The sequence below is a fragment of the Trachinotus anak genome, unplaced genomic scaffold, assembly GCF_046630095.1.
Source record: "Trachinotus anak isolate AG129_WGS33_773 ecotype Australia unplaced genomic scaffold, CSIRO_AGI_Tana_v1 ptg000012l, whole genome shotgun sequence".
NCBI lineage: Eukaryota > Metazoa > Chordata > Actinopteri > Carangiformes > Carangidae > Trachinotus > Trachinotus anak.
In genome coordinates, this window is record NW_027273863.1 from 6,239,066 (window position 1) to 6,262,296 (window position 23,231).

The 23,231-nt window shown below is 42.4% G+C and overlaps 2 protein-coding genes across 8 annotated transcripts in view; both read right to left on the reverse strand.

Annotated features, from left to right (window-relative positions):
- LOC139629117 (uncharacterized) overlaps positions 1-23,231 on the reverse strand; it is a 154,292-nt gene that overhangs the window by 26,139 nt on the left and 104,922 nt on the right. For all 4 annotated transcript variants that reach the window (XR_011692909.1, XR_011692907.1, XR_011692908.1 and 1 more), the window contains exons 6-7: positions 11,815-11,996; positions 212-468 (exon numbers count right to left, since the gene is read on the reverse strand). Coding sequence is in view for 1 of the 4 variants with exons in the window: in XM_071491520.1 (XP_071347621.1) it covers positions 212-468; positions 11,815-11,996 (439 nt within the window). In the remaining 3 variants the exon portion in view is untranslated. The remainder of the gene's footprint in view (positions 1-211; positions 469-11,814; positions 11,997-23,231) is intronic.
- LOC139629118 (proteoglycan 4-like) lies at positions 13,401-20,159 on the reverse strand. 4 transcript variants are annotated; one of them, XM_071491523.1, is made up of 3 exons: positions 15,790-20,159; positions 14,590-15,671; positions 13,401-14,505 (listed from the first exon to the last, which is right to left on the reverse strand). In XM_071491523.1, exons 1-3 carry the CDS (start codon positions 15,878-15,880, stop codon positions 13,621-13,623), a joined length of 2,058 nt encoding a protein of 685 aa, XP_071347624.1. In that variant the 5' UTR covers positions 15,881-20,159; the 3' UTR covers positions 13,401-13,620. The 4 variants fall into 4 exon arrangements, with proteins under 4 accessions (XP_071347624.1, XP_071347625.1, XP_071347623.1 ...); XM_071491524.1 differs by having other exon boundaries at positions 13,401-14,679; positions 14,890-15,671; positions 15,790-20,141; XM_071491522.1 differs by having other exon boundaries at positions 13,401-14,642; positions 14,688-15,671; positions 15,790-20,141.

The window sequence follows — 23,231 nt, forward strand, 5'->3', positions numbered from 1 at the left end:
GTCTGATGAGGTGAGTCAAGGTCAATGACTGTAATTAATAATCAGCATAAAAGGCATAAAACTGAGGTTTTACAGTTTATATATCTGTTTCGCAGATTGATTGAAAGCCTTTAAACTTCAAACACTTTTCCTCTACTTCTCTGTTTCTGTGGTTACTGCTCTCGGACGTTGTGAGTATGTAATATATGTGGAAAGAAACCTCTTACTTCACCTGATATTGTTGGTCAGACCAGTATCAGGGTCTACAGCGCTGACCCGGCCCACAGTGCAAGCTGGTGGGCAGTTCTCAGACACATCCATGTGATATCGCGCCCGGGAGAACCTCGGTGGCTCATCTGCATCCAGCACTGCTACTCTGATGGAGGCTCGGTCCTTGAAGGGGCCTCGACGCAGGAAGCGAGGGTCAACTATGGGGTTGAGGACTTCCACGGAGAAAGAGTAGGAGCTCCGGCTTTCATAGTCTACAGCCTAGGGAGAACAACACAGAAGGGTAAGCTGGTAGGATTAAAATACTCAGTGTGGAAGTATATAATCATTCAAAGTTTAAATATACTGTGAAATGAGTGATGATGACACATTTTATTAGCAAGAAATTATGCAAATGTCGGTGTTACAAACGTCAGATCCAATAATATGTTTTGTGCTTTCATTTGGTCCAATTCTCACACTACATTTTCCACAGATGACTGCTAAATTACATATCAAAAGCAGAGAGATAGTAAATAATGAATTATTCCCACAGATAACAGCTCTCACAGGCTAGAGAATGGTCACATTCAAAATCAGCTGAGGATGATTTGGAGTAAATAATACCACAGTTACCTTAAATGTTGTGACGTTTGGATTCTTGAAGTGATACTTCAAAAAAAAAAAAAAAAAGTTGTTGTGGGTGGATGCTTGGATCGCGGGTTTCGTGTGAAGTGGGAAAAGACATTCATGAGGTGTTGATGTTACAGCATTGCCAATGAGATTCTTGATGCTCAAAGGTTTGAAAGGATTTTTGAGAGCACTGACACTGAAGTAACTACATGTTTGGGCGTTGGGTTGACATTGCTGAGAGTTGATGTTGAGATATTCTTGACATCCTTAGACTGGGGGGGATATATAACTGCTGTAGTGTTTACTGCTGGGATGTTAAATACTGGTTGTGCATTTGTGGGAGTTGTATAAGATTAGTGAAGCTCTCTAAATGTAGCACAGATGTAAGTAAGCATGTGGGACTTCAGGGAGTTGCATTGAACATTTTATCTAGGTTTGGCATTGTCTGGTGCTGCGGTGTTGGCACCACAATCGGAAATGTGTTGGTGGGTGGTGTGTTTTGTTTTAATGTTACTAACATGTTGCTAAGGCTAATTTCAGACCTTGTAACACATTGTGGGAGTGAAACTTGTTTTTGTGACAGTATGGATCCAGAGTTTGCTTTCAGAGGTAGTGCAGATTGTGTACTGTGCTGACAAATAATTTCCACAACAACAACAATAGATTTCCTATTATGAAAATAAAAACAAAACCATGCTCCTGCTTTGCACCATCTCTATCACCATGGCAACTCCATTAACACCATAGAGACTTTTACCTGGCGATGAGGAGCGTTAAAAATTCCTTTGTATCCTTGCATCTACACAGGTAGAAGAGATTTCATTTGGGATAGAGGCTCTCGCCCCGGAGATTGTTTGTTACAGAGAAGTTATGAAGCCTATTTGTCTGAGGTGTCCGTGTGATTGCGTGCCGCACTCCCACCAGCGGGCCGGCTCTGAAGCAATGAGACAGCCTCTGATCGGGTTTGCCGAAATGATTGTTAGCAAGGGGAGAGGCACACACACACACACACACACACACATACACAATGACATACACCTGCTGTTGATTAAATCTTTAGAAAGCAACATGTTTAGGTCTGGTTCAAAATACCTGTTTGAGGTATTGGTGTTGGTGTGTGTCGGGGCTTGTGCGTAAGTACAAGTGGTTTTTGAGCCTGTGTGCCCTCAGATCATCTGTCAGGATGTGTGTGTGTGTGTGTCCTTAAAGTAAGTGTGCCTGTGAATCATCTCAGTGTGATTGGCACAGAGAACCACGTTGGACAGAGGATAAATAGGCTCCCTGGCCATGCAGAATATTCGCTGTCAGATTCAAACGGGAGAAAAAATCATTCTGAGGATCCCAGCCGCAGTGGGAATATTGATATCCTCTCACTCGAGCTCTCTCCTTCCTTTCTGATCTCCCCTTTTCTATTCCTCTTTCTCTTTTCTTCCTTTCTGAGCTGTAAACCAGAGTAAAATGCTTTACAGGAAATCAGCACTTTTAGAAAGAGGTGAAGACTGATTAAAAATTATGCAGAGAAAAGGGCGAATGAAAGGCATCAAAATGTGAGCAATTTGTGCAATATCGCTGCCGAAGAAATAAATAAACAAGAAGAATTGTCGGGGGGGGGGGGGAGAGATGGAGACTGTGAGGCTGTGAGAGTAAGTGTGTGTGCAGAGGGGGGTTTAGCCTGCTAGACGGAGAGAAAAGGTTTTCTGACGGGGTCCCCATTACAGGGAGAGAGAGAGACAATCTGTCTGAGGAGGAGAGGTGTCACTTACACTGTGAGCACACACTCATCACCCCCCGCCCTCCCTCCATCCAGCACTCCATCACCCCGCTCCCGTTCCTTCGCTCTCTCACATACTCCATCACCCACTCCCCTTCCCAGCTTCCACCTATCCTTTTTTTTCCCCCCCAAGAGTGCGTGCGACAAGGCGCCAGCTCTGACAAACCACGGCACACACATTCATCCTTTTCCCTCATCCGCCCTTACAGGAAGCACTTATCACAAACTCTCTCTTTTTGTATGTTATTTGTGCTTTTTTTTTTCTCTGTCTTGCATGGTGAATGGATGTGAACACATGCTGTGCTGCCTCATGTAGGCTTTGCACGCGCGCGCACACACACACACACACACACACACACATACACGCAAACACACACACACACACACACACACACACACACACACACACACACACACCAACTTCATTTTCAGGAATTTTAATACCTGGTTATAAAATCTTAAGGTCAAAACCTAGTCTATGGCTGGACCACCTATGGTCAAATCCGTTTTTATTTTATAACTGCAACATCGTCTGTCAAAATCCCCAAACACATCAGTTAAAGACAAAAATTGTGCTGTTTTCAGCTGTACTTACTCATAAAATGATCACCCAGAAATAAAGTTAGAAGCAACAGAATATCTTATCTTATTTTGTCTCTCACACAGCTCACAGCCTCCGTCTAGGATCCACGACAGTTTAGCCTTTATTTACTTCCAACTCCAGAAAATAACAGCCTTTTGTTAGAGGTCTTTAAGTCTAACTCCCTCTGTTTGATATGTTGAATTGGTCCTGGCTTTATCTTAGTATGAAGCATAGTTTTCAGTTTTTTGCTCCCATTTGCTGTGTTAAAGTTACTGCAAGGCTTCCTATAATTTTTTCAAAATAAAAGGCCTTTAGCATTTCAGTGGAAGGATACCCTTTATTTTCTAACAGGGCTTTTATTGTTGTGCTGCAGTAAGCATATTGTCTCAATTCTGATTGCTGGTGTTTCAGTTGTTTACATACTACTCAGATCTTTATCAGTCTACCAGTGACTTCTCTCTCTCGCTCCCTCTCTCTTGCTCTCTCTGTTCGGTGTGGCAGATGTTTAACTATTCCTTTGCCTCCTTTAGTAATATTGATACATGTAATCAAAGTAGTTTATTTGCTTTAATGGAGGTGAGGCTCAGTGTATTGGAACCCCTCCTCTGCCTCCTGCAGTTCCAGAGCAGCCGGGAAACTAGAGCTGCTTGGAGGACTACCCATAACAAAAAGTGTAGCCTTAAACCTCTGGTTAGCATCCATACAAGGTCCAGTCATGTAGATTTATACCCTGTCCTGTTTGGAAACCTTGACATGTTATTCAGCTGACCTGACCAGTGGTGGAAATATGATCACTCAGTCAGTCAGTCAGTCAGTCAGTCAGGGACATTTCAGGTTATAGGCCTGGCTCCACTGTTGCATTCCAGCCAAAAAGGTGAAGTTACTTTTTAACCACACTCTCCTCTTGTGACGTCTTCTAAGATGTGTACATATAAATGTGAAAATTACAGATGATTATTTGCTTGGTTGGTTCAGAGAAAGTTAATCAACAACAACTTTGACTGTTTGTTGGACAAAACAAGCAATTTGAAGATTTAATCGGGGGCCCTGGAAGTGTATGATTTTTTTTTTGTGTTTTCTGATGATTCATCAACTACTAATCAACAAGTTAATTTAAAATAATCACAAGTTGCAGTTCTTGAATGTGCATACACACTGGCTTATCTCTAGTTAATGTTGCCCTCCTCTTCTACAGACATAAACACATGCACATACACACACATACACACACACACACACGCTTTACAAGTGTAACCTTCTCCTGTCCTGCGATGCGGCACCCCCACAGTCCTTTTTGAAATTCAAATTACTCTATACAATTTCCCTTTTAAATTCACTTCACAGTTAGCAGAAATTAATTAGCTAACCTGCATGCTAGACTGGCAATACATAATACATCTCTACTCAAAGAGGCCGACCCATAGGCATACATGCTCAATTGAGAAACAGAGAGAGAGAGAGAGAGAGAGTGTGTGTGTGTGTGTGTGTGTGTGTGTGTGTGTGTGTGTCTCCAGGCTTTACAGTAAATTAAAATTACTGCAGGGTGAAGCTTTAAAGCACAGAGCTGGTGCCTCTCATTGACCTTTCTCTAAATGAGGGAAAATAAATAGTGTGATTATAATCAAGTAAACATATGTGTACATGTGCTCACCTACAGGTGTGTACATGTTCTGTGGTATGTGCATGCCTGTATGCGTTCAGCGCCCTGCTGTCCTTGGCAGCTTGAGTCCTTTCTTGATTTCGTGCATCCTAAATCAAGATCATACATCACATTTGTCTGATGACAAGCGCAGCTTTGGACATTTCTGCCAACAAGCACAACTGCAGAGATGGGAGAACAAAGACTCGTCTAAATCTTCCTTTTGACTTTGTTCTTCTTCTGTTTCTGTCTTATTTCACTCCCAGATGTCCTGTGTCTTCCTTTTTTTTCCAACATATGAGTGAGACATTGGTCTCCCTCTTTTTCCCCCCTTTCTCTTTTTCTTCCTCTCTCCATCTCTCTCTCTCTCTCTTTTTCCCTCAGAGGAGATTAACACAATCTCTCCTCCGCGTGAGGAAACAAACACAGATAATCCTGGGCGCACTGCTGGCGTGTGACCGAGGATTAGCCAGCCGTTTTAAGTGAGAGCATATGGAAATAATAACGGCAAACTGACACATGCGCGAGCTAGCTCGTCCCCAAGGTAAGAGGAATGAAAGGCGCACAAATAGCAGGCTTACACAGCTCACAGCACCCAGAAAAACATACCTCAAAAGGGAACCTCCTGAATCGGGATACCGCCGGATTCGTATTAATGATGTTGTGACATGCCTAGTGTTGCATCTCGTGATCCCACTTTGTTATATACATACTATTAAATACAGTATACATGTGTAATGAGGTGCTGAGAGATTGGGGCATTATCCCAGTTTGCTTTCAAAGTTTTTTTTTTTCTTTTTTGTGCTGCATCAGTGGCGATGCATAAATGCTCTCACAATCAAAACACATGGAGGTCTTCATTGAATCATCACCTGTCTGATTTGCATGTAAAGTATCTGTGTTCATCAGCTGACGGCGAGATTTCCCATGTCTTTTCCTTTTCTTTTAATTGCTCCACACTGGAGCAGTTGATTAGATTCTGATTAGTTGATTGATTTCAATGAAACCTTAACCAGGATCCACCAGTTAAAGCTCCCATTGGCTTGAATGTTACCCTCTGGCCATTAGGGGGCACTGCTGCAGAGCAATGTCAAGAAGCCACTTTGCTGGGGAGGGTTATGCTAATTCTTCAATTACCTACTACTGACACTGTTGCCTTGTTCACATGCTGTATCAAAGATCTATTAGCAACAATGCGTACATTCATTAACAGCAATATGTAATAAGTAAATAACTGGAGTGTACCAGAGCTGATGGGTCAGGGAGCAAAGAAGAAGAATTAAAGAGGAGGAGGAACTAGAAATAGAAAATGTTTTGTAAAATAAATGGATGAATAGTGGATTTGTGGGTTAGGATGCTTGTGCATATATCTGCATGGATATGTGTGTCTTTCCATGTGTCTTTTTCAGAGCGCACGTGAATGTGAATGAGGCAGACCTGGGCTGAGTCAGAGCCACAGACAAACAAACACACACTGTCTGACATGGCCTCCAGACACAAAACAGAGCAAGGACGAGATAGGGTAGGGAGGGCCTGTGTGTGTGTGTGTGTGTGTGTTTGCATTTACTCTACTTCTAGCTTGTGTGTTTAGCCCTGTACATTTGGATGTGTGTGTGTGTGTGTGTGTGTGTGTGTGTGTGTGTGTGTGTGTGTGTGTGTGTGCGTGTGTGTGCGGTAGGGGGGGATCAGCGAGAGAGAGTAACAAAATGCAGAGAGACAGCAGCAGATGATGAGAAAAGGGGTAAAGGGGTTGAGGTTGGGGGTGAGGTAATGGTTGGGGTGAGGGCGTGGGATGGGGGGGGTGGTGACAGAGTAAGGGAGGAGGGGGAGAAGGAGAGAAATCTTTTATTGCTGGGGGTCTCTGTGGGACTGACAGTAAATAAGCAGTGATAAGCAGCAGGCAGCTTCAGTCGGAGCCCAGTCTTGCAGGCGTTTAATGACCCAGCTTCTCCCGCGTGTCCCTGCCTAACCCTCGCCTTTCCCCGGCTTTCCCATGTTCTCCTCCTCCCTTCACATCATCCACAGTCTTCCTCATCTTCATCTGTCTCATTCTCTCTGTCTGCCTTCCTCCCCTTTTCTTCTCCAGAGCTCCATTTTGTCATCACATATTCTCTCTCCGTCTCATTTTAACTGTGTCTTAACTCCTCTCCCTCCAGCTCCCTCGCTTGACTCTATATATCCCTAATCTGCTATTAACCCCTCCACCCCCTCACATTCTTCCACCCACCTCCCATCTGACACACGGTTGTGGGGTAAAGACGAGCTCTGCCGTGCAGCGTCCCCTCTCCATCCTTAAACGAGCAATCGTTCCTCTCTGCAGCTTCCTTTCCCTCATTCCACACAGTTTAAACACATGGAGCTGCAAGGTCAAGTGTTTTATATTGATGTGTGCCTGTGTAGATATCTCTCTGTGGTTTATTGGTGCTTGTGAGGGTGTGTGTGTGCGTGTGTGTGCGAGAGTCAGAGAGAGAGAGAGAGAGGGGGGGGGGGGGCGCATCTTAGATCAGCAGTTAAAGAGATTCAGCCCACAGCAGCGAGATGACCAGCAAGGTCAAAGCAACACTCTGTGGCAACACAAATTGTTCCACTCGGAAATCCTTCCTTCTCCGGGGGCGCACAGATCATCTCGTTCCCCTGTTAAAATCCTTCACAGTTTGAAAGCCGTCTGACTGGAAAATGGACAGTGAGGCGATGTGACACTGTGACGCAACCTAAACGCATGCACACAGGCATAGCAACAGCTAAAAAAAAAAGCATGGCTGGTGTATTTTTGACTTTTATTATTTGGTTGTTTGTTTGTTTAATGAAGTGGAAACTGAGGGGAAGCTTAGCACTAATTTTACGCTTTGTTTATTTTAATTCTATTAGAGTTCTACCCCATCTTTCATGTTTTTCATTAGTTTCCCTGAACAGCTAAATCCCTCTTTATCTACTCAAGTCAGATTTTTTATTATTATTATTATTATTATTATTAATATGAAGAGTTTACTGTGGCACACTTACCTTTACACAAAATCCCAGTGCTGCTGGGTTTACAGCTGATGTAAATGCTGCCTTACAGCATCTGAAAATATTCAATATATGTTCTGTTTTCCTCGGAGGCTTTGAAAGTGGATCCAGATGCAACCTGTGAGTCTTCACTTTGGTTTAATATTTCACCCATTGCAGCGATCCTGGTCTAATCTATCTCTCTTTCTTGGTGCCTTTTGTAGGAGGATTAAAGCAACACAAAACAGCACGAAGGAGGCCATGTTGAAATACTAATTGTGCGTTTTGTTTTGTGTGGCTGCATCCAGTGGGAGGAATGCTGTGGGTGGGAGGTGTCTGTATTAGTTTACATGTAATTTTCCCGCCCGTTTCACACGCTGAAATGATCGATCCTCCTTTTACACAGCAGGTTGCTCTTTTTCGTCCTCTTCCTTCGCTCCATTCTCTTCTTCACTCTGCTTGTTGCTACCTCTCTATCTTTCTAAGTTTTTTTTTTTTCCATTTCAGCTCTTTTGCTTTTTATTATTTATTTTGTCATTTTTACCTGCTTGTCTCTCTGGATGAGTGTTTCCACCTCCCTGTGCCTCTCAGCCTCTAGCTGTGCTAATTTCTCTCTATGGCTGTCACTGATTCACAGCTCTCGCTGTCTCTGCATCTCTCTTCCTCTCTTTGCATGTCTCTCTCTGGTTCCTTTATACTCTTACTACCTTGTTAAACCGCACTCTCTGCTGTCACTCTCTCTCAGGAACTCATTTTAACACTCCTCCTTCACCTCTCCCATCATCTCTCTCCTTCCTCATCCCCACTCTTTCCCCTTATTCCTGGGTCCTCACCTTTGATTTCTTTCGTCCTCCATCTCTCACCGTATCCACTCCTCTACCCACCTCTGCACTTCTCTTCAAAAAAAAAAAAAACAAAAAAAAACCTCATACCAGGCTTGGAAATCCTTCTCCACACACAACCTCCAGGTGCGGATTGTTTTTAATGAATCCTCCAAACCCAAGGCTGAGAACTGACACAGTGATAAATTCACACACACTACCTGCATACACCCGTATGCACGGATGCATCGCTACGAGAATTTCTATGTGCTGAACGAAGGCGACTGGACTTCTCAAGAGGTGAGAGGTGAGACGTCTTCAAGAACCTCACGCCACTCCAGTTGCCCTCTATAGCACTTAGAAATAACGTGACCTGGAGGACTGAGGATCTTTGCTATGACAACACACACACAGTCACGCCCTTGTGCATTTATGTGCTCACCAGTGCAAACACACATAACACATTTTCCAACATAAATAGCACTATTTCTGACAGATTTGCAAAATTGCTGTTATTTTGTGCAGCTCTCTGAAAACAACCTCAAAAATGGCAACTTTTCAGAAAGTTCAGCATCACTTTTGATGAGTTTTCAGAGGATTTTATTAGCATATGAGTTTGGGGACTTTTTTTTCAACTTCCAAGTTATAGATGGATCACTGTGAGATTTTGAGCTCTATTTTAACAATCCAACGCACACAACCTAAAGCACAAGTGAATTCAGGGTATGTCCATATCACTTTTGCTATTTTATTTGGTTCAAAACGGTCGTACTTACTACTCTTCATTATTCAGGGGAGTGTTTTCAGTGTCACCTCCAATAAACCAATCAGAGAGCCATCTCACATTCCCTTTAAAAGACAGGTGTACTTGCACCTTGGCAGATTGTTATCATAATGACAAAGTGTTTCAGATTGAATTAGATTCTATTTGTGAGGAGTTGATTTCATATTGTGACTGACCAGTGAGCCCAGTCCTGGCAATGCACTTCGCACAACTCTACACAACTCTAGCTTCAACTCTACAGTGAAGCAACAGCACAAATCACATCTTTATGTTACATTATGAGAAGTTTTCGGTTCATTATGAATCTGCAGACAAATTTAGTCTAGGTGATGAATGGAAAACACTGTCCTCCTATATAGGTACATATTAATCTCTTGATAATGTGCCCTTAAAATAACAGTGAAATACTGCGCCACTGACTTAAGACCAGTTTGTTTTTGGTGAATTGTGATATCACTCTCTGCTGCCTCAAGATAGCAATGCACCAACAATGCACCTGAACACACCTTATTTTAAAACCAACACGCCCATGGGTGCTTAGAGGGGCAGAGGTGTATTTGCTATTTAATCAATGAGGTCGCTGGACAGGAAAATGACAACTGCATCCATCTGAAACTACCAAAAACATTTGCATTGCACTTTGTGCCTGGTGTCTAATAGGGCCCATAATGTTGAGTGTCCACTAACTTAACAGTAACTCAGCAGGTCTAATGGATGACCGAGTCTATTTAGTCACTGAAAGGACAAAGAAATGATGAGTCAATTCATCAGTTGTTAAAAAATATTGAAGTGGTTTGTGAAGCAAAAACTTTCATTCATATATTTTCTGGCTCCAGCTTCGTAAATGTGAGAATCTTTATATTTCTCTTTTTGTTCTTTTGTTCTTTTTCTGCTCTTGAGGACGTCACCTTGAGCTCTCAGAAACTGTGACAGGTCTTCATTTTATAAGAAAAATAAGATCCTTCAGAAAAATAATGGACACACTTTACAGCACACATGCTCATTGTAATAAAGGAGTGTGTCACTCATTGAAGTTGTTTGGCTCAGGGATGTGTTTGAACAGTTTCTGAATAACAATGGAGCCCGGTGGCACAGAGGAATAAGATACACATGTATCAGGCCTTGGATATTCAGGTAGAAATTGGTATTACAATCACTTCATTGTTGGTTTTGGTTTATTCATGGAAAATCTACAGAATATCACTGGACTCAAGTCAAATACACCAGCCTCAACGTAATATGAACACTGCATCTGCATATGTATCAGCCTGTGTAGTGTATATCGTGTAGCATACACAACAAGCACATGTGGACACACACTTGACTGATATCCCATATATCAGAGAAGAGTCTGACAGCATCACAGGACACACGTGTGTCTGGATTGAAGTGCCTGAAGGGCTCCTTTGAACAGGGCCCTCGCCCCCATTAACTGTACATTACATGCGGGTGCCAGGGCCTCTGTCCTTCTCCGGAGACAGACATGCATGTACTTAATAAGTCACACTGGTGATTAGCGGGTGTCAGCACTCATCGCCCCCACCGTGCACACACATCTTCATAAGAATGTGGTTATTCGGGATGACAGGCCGCTTAGGGGATGGTTGTTTGAAATTGAAATCATCTAGAATTACACTAAAGGGAACTATTAGCCAAGTGAACTCAGAATGGAAAGGCTAGGTCTACTTGATCCCTCTGTACATGCAAATGCTCTGCACAGAAAATCTTGGCTGAAAGGCAGCAGTCAAAACACCTCAACAGTGGTCAAAACAGTTTTGCTGCAAATTAGACTCAACTCAGCCGCTGCAAACATTTGCATTTGGATGCGTCATGCAGTCAATGGGTTTCGAATGGATGTTTCATTATGCCTGCTGCAAACAGATGGAAATATTGATAAAAAAAAGAAAAAAGGAGGCTTGTTTACAGTCAGTGAATCAAGCAGGAAATTCAGTTGTTAGAAGCTCATGAAAACACTCTCATGGGATGGGAGTCAAATGAGGAGGAAAGGTAAGATGGATGCTGATCGTGCTTGAAATCGTCAGTGTAAAGGCTGCAGAGAGATGAGTCATGTTAAATTTTACAGGCTTGTACAGCCTCTTTTTGTATCCCTGGGTATTTTCAGGTAAATGGGCTTAGGCAACATGTTGCTGGCTTTGCTTTGATTCATAGACAAAGCAAAACTCTTCTCTCCTCCCCCTCATCACCTGCTCTCTCTCTGTCCTGCCCTTCTCCCCTTTACCCTTTCAAACCAGCCCCTTCCTATTCATGCTCTCTTGCCCCTCCCTCATCTGTCTTCTTCTCCTCCCCTGCCATCATTGCTCGTGACATCCAAACGACCCTTCCCTCATCTTCCCTCCTCCCTTCTTCCATCCATCCGTCCCTCCGTCTCTGTCATCCTCCCCCTCTCACCTTGTTGAGCGTGATGACAGCCTCTTGGTTCACCCCGGTGATGTTGAACGTGTCCCCAGTCTCCCCCTCCAGGATGGTATATTCCAGCTTGGCGTTCTCGCCGAGGTCGGCGTCAGTGGCTGAAATACGCCCTATCTCGGCGCCCGGGATGGCCAGCTCGGAGACAGAGAAGGACCACATGCCTGTGAGAGACACATAACGACGGATATTAGGGAAACAGTCTCCATCATTCATTAGCACTGATACACTTCATTTGTTAGTTAAACATTTCATTTTGTCTTTTGAACTGTTTTCAAATTGCTTTTCACCACCTGTGCTGAGCCAATATTGACAATATTTCATTCAGATAAGGCGCCATTTAATTTAACACAACCAAGAGGATGAAGGAGGGAGATTAAAGAGGAGAAAGGCAGAGTGTGTGTGTTTGAGCGCTCGGCACTGAGATATTATTAAAAGCCAGGTAAAATATGGCCAGAAAACCTGCCGTTTTAGAAGTAGCTAAATTAAAAAGAGGCATGGATTAAAAAACAGAAGGAACAGAGGAGATAGAGGAAAAGCAAAGATTACTGTAGGAGAAGCGGCGGCGTCTCCCTCAAAACATTCAAACTCGATGACGTGAGCAAACTACTCATCACAAACCTCAACTTTTTAGTCCCTGAGTTGACCATTGCTTCCTCCTGCTTACAAGTATTAATAAAAACAACAAAAACAGGCTCTTTCATGTGTTCAAAGATGCTGCTTAGCCTTTCAGAGCTGCTGCCATTACAGAGGAACATTATGAGTCTCTTTTTCTGGCTCTGCAGTTCATATTTTATGGACATACAGTGCTTTTCTCTGATGATTCACCTGATGCACCATCTGACAAAAATACAGAGGACCAGACACAACATCAGTGGACTCACATTACTGCATGAAAAGCAAACACACATTAATTCAAATACCTTTGAAACAGGCATGTTCCTTACATCTGGAGAATATGTCTGGGCATTTCTCTAGCATTATAATGCACAACAATGTTGTCACATATTTTACCTTTATCAAAAAATAAAGGATATTGCACTATTTGTGATTTTGATTATATTTTGACTAATTGTGCAGCCATATAATATAATATAAAATATATGCTGATTACATATTTCCTTTGTTTTGCATTAGAATATTTTATTTTGATAATATTATATAGTTTTTTTGTGACTACAGGAGAATGAAATTGTTCCTGGTTATGTTCAGGCACTGGCAGCACTTGGGAAAGACTGTGGTCTGGTTTAATACAGGAACAGTTCACAGAGACTTGACACACTACATGGTAATTACCATTTAACCAAAACCACCATCTTTCACTAACCTTAATCAAAGTGCTTTTACTGTGACTATTTTATACAACCACTAATTCCATTGTCACAGGTGCTCAGTTGTTTTGCTCCAAAAATACCTTCATATATAAATTATTCACATTAACATTAATATTTGACTTTGAATAATGGTATTACTATTAAATGTTTTGGGAGGAAACAATAATTGTTCTTGCTGGAAATGTATGTAAAATATACATTCTCATAAATAAATTAATAAATATATTCATAATATTTTATAATATTTTTTATTGTTTTAAGGTTAGGGGTAGGCTTGTGTTTTTTTTTTCTTAGTTTGTTTGTTTTGTTTGGGGGGGGTGGGGGGGTGGGGGCAGAACCAGGCTCTGGGAGGACGGCCGTCTGCCTCGACCGGTTGGGGTGAGGGAAAGAGAGAGAGAGAGAGAGAGAGAGAGAGAGAGAGAGAGAATTGGGGGTTAGGGGGTTAGAGAAGACATCATGTTGAGAGGTCAGAGTGAGGTTGGGTCCGCTCAGTTGTTCTGAAGAGCTGGCGGAACCGTTTCCACACAGATCTCTTCTTTGGTTTTTTCTGAACCTCTTCCATCAGATTTTCAAGATCCATTATTCTACCCATCAGTCCATCTGTGGATTTGGACCTCTCTTCAGCCTTGACTTCCACAGCCTGGTTCAAGACCCTGAGAGACTCCATGAGGCTGGACCTCTCCTCGCGCCACTGGAGCCTTTCCTTCTCCAGGTCTTCCTGTGCCTTCATTAATGCTGTCCTGAGGCTGGAGGTCTCCTGCATGTGCTCAGCCAGGAGACGGGACTTCTCAGTCTCCCATTCAGACCTTTTGTTCTCCAGGTCCTGGACAAATGCTGCCTCAAGCCTGGAGGTTTCCTGCTCTCGTTCTGCCAGAAGACGGGACCTTTCCTCCTCCCACTGGCATCTTGATTTTACCAGGTCGCCTTCGGCCTGGGCCAGTGCAGACTGGACTTTGGATTTTTCCACTTGCTGTAAGGCTAGACATCTCTCTGCCTGTTTCTTCTTCTCCATCTCAGCTTGAAGAGCTTCTTTGAGCCTCTGTATCTGTTGGGCAGCGTCCCTTTCCATCGTCCCTACTTTGGACAGCTCACCAATCAGGACTGTCTTCTCCTGATTTGCTTCTCTTGTTTTTTGTATGAGCTGTTCTTTCAGTTTCTCAACTTCAGTGATTAATTCAAACTTTTCTTTAATAAGTGTGAATATGCTCTCCCCCTTCTCGCTCACGAGATGATTTTGCGCAGGCACTTGAAGGAGGCTCTGTTCGCTGATGTTTGTGTTGACTGGTTGGACCTGGGAATTTCCAGCAGCTTGTGGTCTAGTTATGATACTAGGCTGGACCTGAGAAGTTGGCTGTGGTCTAGTCATGATACTAGGCTGGACCTGAGAAGTTGGCTGTGGTCTAGTCATGATACTAGGCTGGACCTGAGAAGTTGGCTGTGGTCTAGTAAGTATTCTGTACTGGACCTGAGAAGTTGCTGCGGGCTGTGGTCTAGTCATGATACTAGGCTGGACCTGAGAACTTGGCTGTGGTCTAGTCATGATACTAGGCTGGACCTGAGAGGTTGGCTGTGGTCTAGTCATGATACTAGGCTGGTCCTGAGAAGTTGGCTGTGGTCTAGTCATGATACTAGGCTGGTCCTGAGAAGTTGGCTGTGGTCTAGTCATGATACTAGGCTGGTCCTGAGAAGTTGGCTGTGGTCTAGTTATGATACTAGGCTGGACCTGAGAAGTTGGCTGTGGTCTAGTAAGTATTCTGTACTGGACCTGAGAAGTTGCAGGCTGTGGTCTAGTCATGATACTAGGCTGGACCTGAGAAGTTGGCTGTGGTCTAGTCATGATACTAGGCTGGACCTGAGAAGTTGGCTGTGGTCTAGTAAGTATTCTGTACTGGACCTGAGAAGTTGCAGGCTGTGGTCTAGTCATGATACTAGGCTGGTCCTGAGAAGTTGCAGGCTGTGGTCTAGTCATGATACTAGGCTGGTCCTGAGAAGTTGCAGGCTGTGGTCTAGTCATGATACTAGGCTGGACCTGAGAAGTTGCAGGCTGTGGTCTAGTCATGATACTAGGCTGGACCTGAGAAGTTGCAGGCTGTGGTCTAGTCATGATACTAGGCTGGACCTGAGAAGTTGGCTGTGGTCTCCTAAGTATTCTGTACTGGACCTGGGAAGTTCCTGCAGCTTGTGGTCGAGTCAGTATTGTAGACTGGAACTGTTGCTGATGCTTATTGTGGGCTTTTCTTTGGTTGTTATTGTAGCCAGGACTTTGTGTTTTATTGTATCCTGGATTGTGGTTTTTGTTGTATCCTGGTCTTTCATTAATATTGCAGCCTGAAGTTTCCTCCATATGGCTGGCTGGGGGTAATAGTTTTGGTACTGGTACGGTTTTAAATACCACTGTAGGCTGTGTTTCAGTGGACACAGCAGTTGAAGTACCTACCTCTGCTTCCATTTTCGTCGAGGGCTGTGTTTTGTTGTTCTCCACAGACTGTGTTTCAGTTAACACAGCTGTGTTCAGAATCAGAATCAGAATCAGAATCAGTTTTATTGCCAAGTATGCTTTCACATACAAGGAATTTTTTCTGGTGATTGGTGCAATTGATCAGCAACAGTGGGGCTCTCTAGCCTGTGTTGAGGACTTTGCCGACCCTGATCCAGCAGCACTGGATGGGTTTGTTGCTTTGCTCTGTGCTCTTGTTTGTTTCACTTGTGTCCATACTGAGAAGATTTCTGTTCTCACCTGTTCACTGTGTAAATTAATCGAGTAACTGAGTAATTCTGTATAAGCAGTTGTGACCAGTTTATACATGAAAGGATTCCATCAGGAAATGATGTCAGAGGTGAAAGGTGATGTTGATGTCACACATTCCAAGGACATGGTGATGATGTCACATATCCAAGGAAACAATGATGTCATATTAGGTTGAAAAATCTGAATTATTGGCTCCAGCCGCCCTGTGACCCTATCAGGTTAAGCAGTACAGCTAATGGATGGATGGATGGATGGACTTGTTTACTGATGTCTTCACAATAACCTGCAGACAGTCCATGATAACCACACTACATAAAACATGCAGTATTATGAAATTAAAAAACATATAATTAAACATATATATCATGACTGAAGAAAGTTATATCTGGCTGTTTGAAGTTTTCTTTTTCTTCTCTTGTCATTTTCAGTGGCTGTGATATGTTCAGCTTTTTCTGACCACTACTGAAAAACCTTTCTGAGAAGAGCACAGTCAAAAACACTCTTTTAACATATAGCATGGAGTTAAAATCTCATAATCTGCAGATATAGGGTTTTTCATGTTCAGCTTCCATGTTCTACCTGGAGGAAATTTACATACACAGAAGAGTAGTTACACATTAAAGAAAATTCTTACTATTAAGTAGCATTCAAAATTTTGTGTTATGTTTTAAACATAACACTTTATTTCAGCACATACACACACAATCGTCTACCGGCAGCACTGTCAAGACTAAGTATGTTAGGAAAGATAGAAATTGAGCAAGGGAAAAAGCAAGATATCACTGTTTGGCTCACACAGAACAGACAGGCTCATTCAAACAGAGCTGTTATCTGCTCGGCTAAAGCTAAGGGAATCAGATAGACCTGTAAACGTGTGGGAGAGAACGACATCGCACAAACACATTGGGTTGACAGAATAAAAGATAGCCAGCACTTCAACCAGACAGTATCTGGGCCAACACACAGTCAGATGAATTCCTGTAAATCTGACAACATCAGAGCAAGACAAAAATGTGAGGTTATTTCGCTTTGTGGATCAGTTCTACAGTTCAGACATCAAAGTGACATCGGCAACCAAAGTTATCACTCAGCGTGTTTGATTGTTGTCCTTTTAAGTCTGTTGATGTCAAATCTGTGGTGTAGGCTTCCCTGCTGATAATTACTAACATTGCAGTTTTAAAAACACACAGGGGTTTCTCTCTCTGCAACAGCCAATCAGGTTGGTTGTCACTGCCTTCAAAACCTACCCATAGGACCGTGTGATCTGGCAATCCCTTTTGGCAAGACAACATTTTGTCAGTGCCTTCAAAATACAGATGACTGCTTTAGAAATTATTCTGTTATCTCGTTTTCTAAACCCTGTGGCTAGTTTTTGATTAAGTTTATGCAATTAAAACCAGGGCATGAGCTTGGATTTTAGAAATGGGCTGTGCTTATATAGCACTTTTTTAGTCACTGAAGCGCTTTACATGGCAAGCCACATTCATGCACCAGTGTTACATCAGAGGCAATTTGGGGTTCAGTATCTTGCCCAAGGACACTTCAATATAAGGACAGGAAGAGCCAGGAATCAACCCGCCGACCTTCCAACCAGTGAACCTTCTGAGCGAGCCTCTGAGGTTGAGTCCAAGCCACTTGATCCTAACCAAGATGCCAAAAAGAGACTCTTGAAAATGTTTCACTCTGCTGAAGAAACCCTGAATCCTTCTTCACAGGTCTTAAAAATACTGGAAAACAAATCCACCATGTGTACATTTAAATCTGGAATGTAAACATTCAAGGAGGTTGTTAAACCTCCCAGACTGACAGAAATAAATACAGCAGGCATGATGTCAGTTCTCAGTGGCTGTGGCCCTCATTAAACTTCTATACAAGGTCAGGGAATGATTATTGTCCTGGTTAAAAGAAACTAGTGTTGACTGTAGGAGACCGGGTGCAAACAGGATTCTCCAGATCAAAGTCAGATGCTTTTTTGCACACAACCATGCACCCTGACCTCTTCTGTATAGCTGTATTCATGCCCACAGAGTCCCACAGAACACAGCTATGGTGTAGGTTTTGATATATATCCCTGTGTCAGATTACACCCGATCATATCACAACAACTGCAGCGCTGGACTGATGTATCTCATATGATCAGATTGTATCTCACTATATTCCCCAGAGCAGCTACGTTTACATTTTTTCATTCACTATAGACTGACGGCTGGCTACACACGACCTTATAGAACTGGAGTCACAGCTATTTTCATTCACTGTAATAGAAAGCAGTGATCTTGGTGAGGTGAGGAGATGTTTTTCTTACACGTGGGTTACTGTTGTCGTCACTCTTGTAGGAGAAAACAAAGGCACACCCATATGAGTGTCACCTGAAGTAGTGCCCCTAAGGCAGCAAGCGCACTGGCCCTTGGTTGTCATGGTTACAATAATAAAAATGTTAACTGTATTGACAGCAGTGTACCTACTTTCATCACCATGGTTACTATAATAATGATCATGGCTGTGTTCAGTACCGCCTACTAACGTGCTATTCATACTAAGTGTGACGCGTTCCAACTGCTTAGTCTGTGAACTTTGTGTATGGGACAAATACCCAGATGTATACTAGATTAACAAGTATTTCTCAGTATGCGCCGTGAGCATACTGGACATGCTTCAACCATGCTGTGAATGTGCTTCTCTGGACCCAGGACGTTACTGTAGACTACATCAGCCAGCTTTCCTCCCCAAATCTCCAAAATCATCGGAGCAGATTTACAATAGATGTTACTTGTAAATTGTAAGTCTATACTGTTATATTCTCGCCTGAAAAAATGTTCAAACTTTAAAAAGTGAACTATTAACAGTGTTATTAGCAAATATTGTAACAGCTTTCAGCCTTCTCTATGAGAAATGCATTCTGGGATACTGGCTGTATACTTCAGTGTGAACACAGCTTGGTAATGGAAAACTAATTTGTTGATTTAGTAGATAGTATACAGTATGAATATGTAGTAGGCTGTACGTTAGTTTGTGGTTCTGATCACAGCCCATGATTTGGGTTACAGTAAGTTCTTCCTAAACATTAGACAATCTTTGTTGTCATGGTTACAATAATAACGACATGGTTAACTTTGTCGAACAGTCATGGATAAAACAAAACAGAAACTGCTACTGTCACATGGGAATCAAACACCATTCTCCTGTGTGATATTCCTGCATTATGTTGACCCATCCATCCACCCCAACCTCCTCCTGAAGCTCTATAAACCACATCACCAAACTTTCTCTTTGCTCCTGTCACAATTACTTCACCCACTAGATGTCACCTAACAACAAATATAAATTATATAAATTCACCACTTCATTTATTCCTAACACACACACACACACACACACATGCATGCGCACACACAAAACTAAGAGTGGTTGGAAAGATAGAAACTGAGTGAGAGAAAAAGCATGATATCCCAGACAGTATCCAGATTAGCGTACCTACCTTCATCGCCATGGTTACTATAATAACAGTCATGGTTTGGTTAGGTTTAGGAAAAGATGGTGATTTGGATGAAATTAAGCACTTCCTCAACATTAGATCATCTTTTTTGTCATGGTTACAATAATAACAATGTGGTTATCTTTGTCGGACGGTCATGGATAATAGAAACAACAGAAACTACCACTTTCACATGGAAATCGAACACCACTCTCCTGTGTCATAGTCCTCTTACCATAATTACTCTGGTTGCTAGATGTCGCCTAACAACAAAACGTAAGGGTCAATATATGGGTCAACCTGCTGCACAAATGACCTTTGGCCTCAGTTTTTACAGGAGGACAGTCTCCAAGCTGCAGTATTCACACGCCCACAAGAGGTTGAATATAAACACAACACAAACACTGTCCTTTACCTGATGAGGACAAGGAGGACACATTATAGCTGTGATACTCATAAAGGTTAAAGGTCAATATCAAAAGGTGAGAGAACCACTTTTCAGTATATTTCATGCAGAGTCAAAAAGAGTTTTTGAGTGAATTGAGTGGTTGATTGATCTATGTCAGGGGTGTCCAAACTACGGCCTGTGGGCCAACTGCGGCCCGCTGATCATTTTCAATTGGCCCATATCAAAGTCTAAAAACATAATGGTCGATGTCCCGCACATATTTTTTGCACTTAACTGTATTGTAATTCTTAGTTTTGACACAAGGTGGAGCTACTGCCTTGAACAAGATAGTATCAAGTAAAAAAAATTGCTCAGGGTCACCAGAAATGGTGGAACCAAAGAGGCGCAAGATCGCAAGCGAGTGCAGAAAATTTCCGACTCGGTGGAAAAGTGAATATTTTTTCATAGAAAACAAGAGAAAGTGTGTGTGTTTGATCTGCAATGAAACGGTTGCCGTGATGAAAGAGTACAATGTACGAAGACATTATGAAACAAAACATCAGACCTTCATGTCCTACACTGGTGCTGAGTGGGCGGAGAAGCTGAAGCAGATGACAGCTAGCCTGCTAACCCAGCAACAGTGTTTTTTTCCATGCTAACAAGGTTCAACAAAATGCCACAATAGCTAGTTATGAAGCAGCTCATCTTATTGCCCTACATGGGAAACCTTTTTCAGATGGTAACATCATCAAACAGTGCCTCACTAAAGTCACGGTAATAATGTGCCCGGAGAAAAAACAAGATTTCAACAATGTAAGCATGTCCAGAAATACAGTTGTGCGGCGAATTGAAGACCTGTCGGCCAACTTAAAACAGCAAGTGTCAGATAAAGCTTGTGCTTTTGATTTTTACTCGATTGCATGTGATGAGAGCGCAGATGCCAGGCACACTGCACAGCTGTTCATTTTTTTGCGGGGAGTTGATGATAATTTTTGCATTACGGAGGAACTGCTTGATCTTCAAAGTCTAAAGGGGACAACAACTGGCAAGGATATTTTTGAAGCTGTGTCAGATGCAATTGACCAGATTGGACAGGCTGTGCGGACTTACAATGGATGGGGCACCGGCAATGACAGGCGCGCACAAAGGAATGGCATCTCTGGTGTGCGCTAAGGTGCAAGAGAGCGGAGGTGAAGCTGTCAAAATGCACTGCATCATCCACCAAGAAGCTCTCTGTGCCAAGACAGTTCAGCTTGGCGATGTGATGAGCACAGTTGTGAAAACTGTCAATATAATTCGGGCACAAGGGCTCTGCCACAGAGAATTTCAGGCATTCCTCTCTGATGTTGATTCTGAATACGGCGACCTGCTCTACCACTCTGAGGTGCGCTGGCTCAGTCGTGGCTCCATGCTGCAGCGGTTTATTCCCTGAGATCAAATATCGACACGTTTTTGAAAGAAAAGGGCAGGCCTTTGCATGAGCTCAGTGATCCTTTATGGTTAGCAGACCTGGCTTTTTTGATCTCACTGATCATCTCAACACCCTCAACAAGAGACGCTGAACAAAAACAGACCGTGACGTCCTTTGCATCTCAACCACCAAACTTGCTCCTGACCTGCTAGCTATCCTTGAGACCAAAGCGCAGCATCACTGCTCTCACTGAGAGCAACATCCTTCCCATTACAGGCGAGTTCAAATATACACACAATTATACACACATTTTAATGTGTTAATAAGCCCAATTATTTAATAAACTCAGTTAATTAAAGTTGATATGTAACAAGCCCAATTATTTATTTGCTTGAAATATCCACATCCCCTATTTCTCTTCTTGTCTCTCCCTTCGTACAGGACAATGAAGAGGGATCAGCATCCTCAGAACCAATCTGAGGCTGTCACTGAGAGAATGACCTGCAAACATTTTTGTAAATATGTGAACTGTGAAAATTTACTGATGAAGAGCTGTGATGGAGGCTTTTTTTCTTCAAACATGTTCAATTATCATACGTAATTTACCTGCAATTGATTGATTTTGTTAATATTTGTTCATTAGAAGTGAGGCAGTATACCTCAGGTTCTGTATTTTTCCGTATGCGGCCCTCATGAAAAAAACTTTGGACACCCCTGATCTATGTTATGATGTATATTGTCACAAATATGTGGGAATAAGTCTGAAAATTGGCAAAGTACAAATTGTGTTCCATAACAAGTGTTTTTTTCCCTTCTATCTTTGTTTAATTTGCTTCTTGTCTGGAAGGCACTCACAGTTACTGACGTTGTCTGTGCAGAACATGGACTTATCACCCTCACAATGAAGACATCCATCTGGGAGATGAGCTATTTGGTGGTGCTTTCAAACTGAACACGATCAGAGGAAGGACATGTAACCGTCTATCACATATTAGAAAAAAAAAATATCACTTTGCAGCAGAGATGAGTAGAAATGGCAGGAGAAAACACAGTAACTCAAGCCTTTTTCCTCAGCTGACAAACAGAAGTTTTCAACTGATGAGTCAACATGTTATTGCTGTGGTAGTATTTGCATGGACAACTCTAAAAAGCAGAACAGCCAAGACTGGATTTGAAGAGATTAGAACAAATTCTTTCTTGATCAAGATGAAACCACAGTGAATCAAATAGTTGTGCATTTTTCAATAAGCTGCCTTATAATCAAACTGTTTCCCAGCTATGATCTCTGGGTTTACCTGAGTGGCTCCTATCAATTGCTGGTTTATTAACCGAAAGGAACTTCTCCTTATTATTTCTTTATTAGCACTTTCCATCTGTGGCTTCTGGTGTAATGGGTGAGATTTTTGCCAACTGATTCTCGGCCAAGATTATATAACAGCACAAATGACACAAATTCATCACTGACATTCAAATGAGATTTGTTTTTCATAGTTAAATAAGTGCTTTGCTGAGAGCTAGTGCTGCAGCATTTTCTTCCACAGTAACTGTGACAGTAGCTTTAAGCTCACTGGTGGCCTTATGGCTCTAAAGGGCTGTGAATTGGCCCCACAACCATATGCTACTCTCCAGGCTGCTCTTTACCCACTTCTTTTTTTTTTTTACTTGACTTCATTTACCACCTGGTGAATAACTGCTTCCTCCTTTTCCTTCTGTAATTTACGCAGGTGCTCCACTAGATGAGGAGTTTTTCCCACTGCCTGGAAAGTGTAATGTACAGGATGTAATGGCTGCTTTCAACTCATACACTAATGGTTTGAAAAGAAAAAAAAACAGGACTGTGAAGTGATTTCAGGTCACTTAAAGGTACTATAGACCAGCACCGCCTCCAAAAATGACTTCATAGTTTCACATCAAATGAACTCCCACAGCGCTGTTAATTCAAAAAGAGGAATGTATTTCTCTTTATTCATCCCTCTCTACATACCTGCTGTGATTATAGCTACTTTCATATACATCATAATTATTTTTTTCTCTTCCAATCA